The following is a 1,217-nucleotide window of genomic DNA, read 5'->3' as shown; positions in this document are numbered from 1 at the left end:
GACGTGAAGCTATGATTAGAAACAAACATAATTAGACTGAAATAATTCGGTAGAAAGGCTAAAGCTCAGGGGCATGAAGGAAAGGCATGGGCTTCAGGGAATGCAACCGGGAGTCTCAATACACTGCAAATAGAGGAGAGTGGATTTAGTGGCTGAGTCCATACAATCCAGAGGAACTATAATCAAAGCAACAGGGAAGGTGGGAGGTCCGGGTGAGGCGGCTGGGTTCTGAGAGCGTGGGAATCCGTGGAATGCAATGACGGCGGCTGGAGGTCAGGCAGGTGAGGTGAGCAGATCAGAGCTGCCAAGCATAAGCCAGCGACAGCAGAAAAGGTGAGTATTGTCTGGGATGTAGCGTGGAAGTCGGCTGAGCGGCTGCAGAGAAAAAACACAAATTGAGTTTCTTTCTATAACAATCTCTTTTTACGCAAAAGCTGTGACAGCCAGCACTAACTGTGGTTAACAGAACACTTGGTGAACAGCAGTGGTGAGTGCTCATCTTAAATGCTGGCAGCTCAATTTCCTGTAGGTGTGGAGACACACCTACACCAACAAAATAAAAGCCTATACCAACCAAACCATAATCATAATAAAATAACAAACTGAACGTAAGTTACCATAAGTACCATTTAAAAAAGTGAAGTGAAAAATACTCCTTCAACCTTAATTACCTGAAGCTCTAACATCTAATTAAACAAACATTTATAGCTCTAAAACACTTTAAATCTTTACTAGAAAGTTAAGCCTGCCAGGTGAGCAGGCAGGCAGCATGGACACCCAAGTCTGTGAATGCGAAAGCCAGAGAATGAGGTGACGTAGGATTTTGAAATTCATACCAAAGTGAAACAGGTAAGTGTCTCACTTTGGTATGAGACTCCTTGGAGACCCCTACATAAATATTGATGAACTATGGATGGATATGGATATGGATAAAACACCACTGTTTTAGTGAACAGTGGTGTTCACTAAAACAGTGAACACCACTGTTTTAGCTAATCACATTTTATGTATGTGGCTCACATGCACACATTTTATGCGACGACTGCATACATATTAGGAGGATTTGCCGGACGCTGTTGTTGCCATTGCACAGAATTTGTGGATGTTTTATCTGCTTAATCTAACTTGGTTGTCCACTTAGAGGCCTTTTGCTGTGGCATCACCTGTTGCTGCTGGGTCGGGAAGGGCTCCTTTCTAGGGGTGCAACAATACACAAA

The 1,217-nt window shown here is 43.3% G+C and overlaps 1 protein-coding gene across 1 annotated transcript in view; it reads left to right on the top strand.

Moving 5' to 3' along the window:
• Positions 1-256: 256 nt before the first annotated feature.
• gpr135 (G protein-coupled receptor 135) overlaps positions 257-1,217 on the top strand; it is a 30,693-nt gene continuing 29,732 nt past the window's right edge. Inside the window, exon 1 of the mRNA XM_013915170.1 lies at positions 257-333. Within this exon, the coding sequence (XP_013770624.1) occupies positions 257-333 (77 nt within the window). The remainder of the gene's footprint in view (positions 334-1,217) is intronic.

This window comes from Pundamilia nyererei, unplaced genomic scaffold (assembly GCF_000239375.1).
Source record: "Pundamilia nyererei isolate P.nyererei 1_Seehausen unplaced genomic scaffold, PunNye1.0 scaffold00262, whole genome shotgun sequence".
NCBI lineage: Eukaryota > Metazoa > Chordata > Actinopteri > Cichliformes > Cichlidae > Pundamilia > Pundamilia nyererei.
Note: the sequence above shows the minus strand (reverse complement) of the source record. Positions and strands in the feature narration are given on the sequence as shown.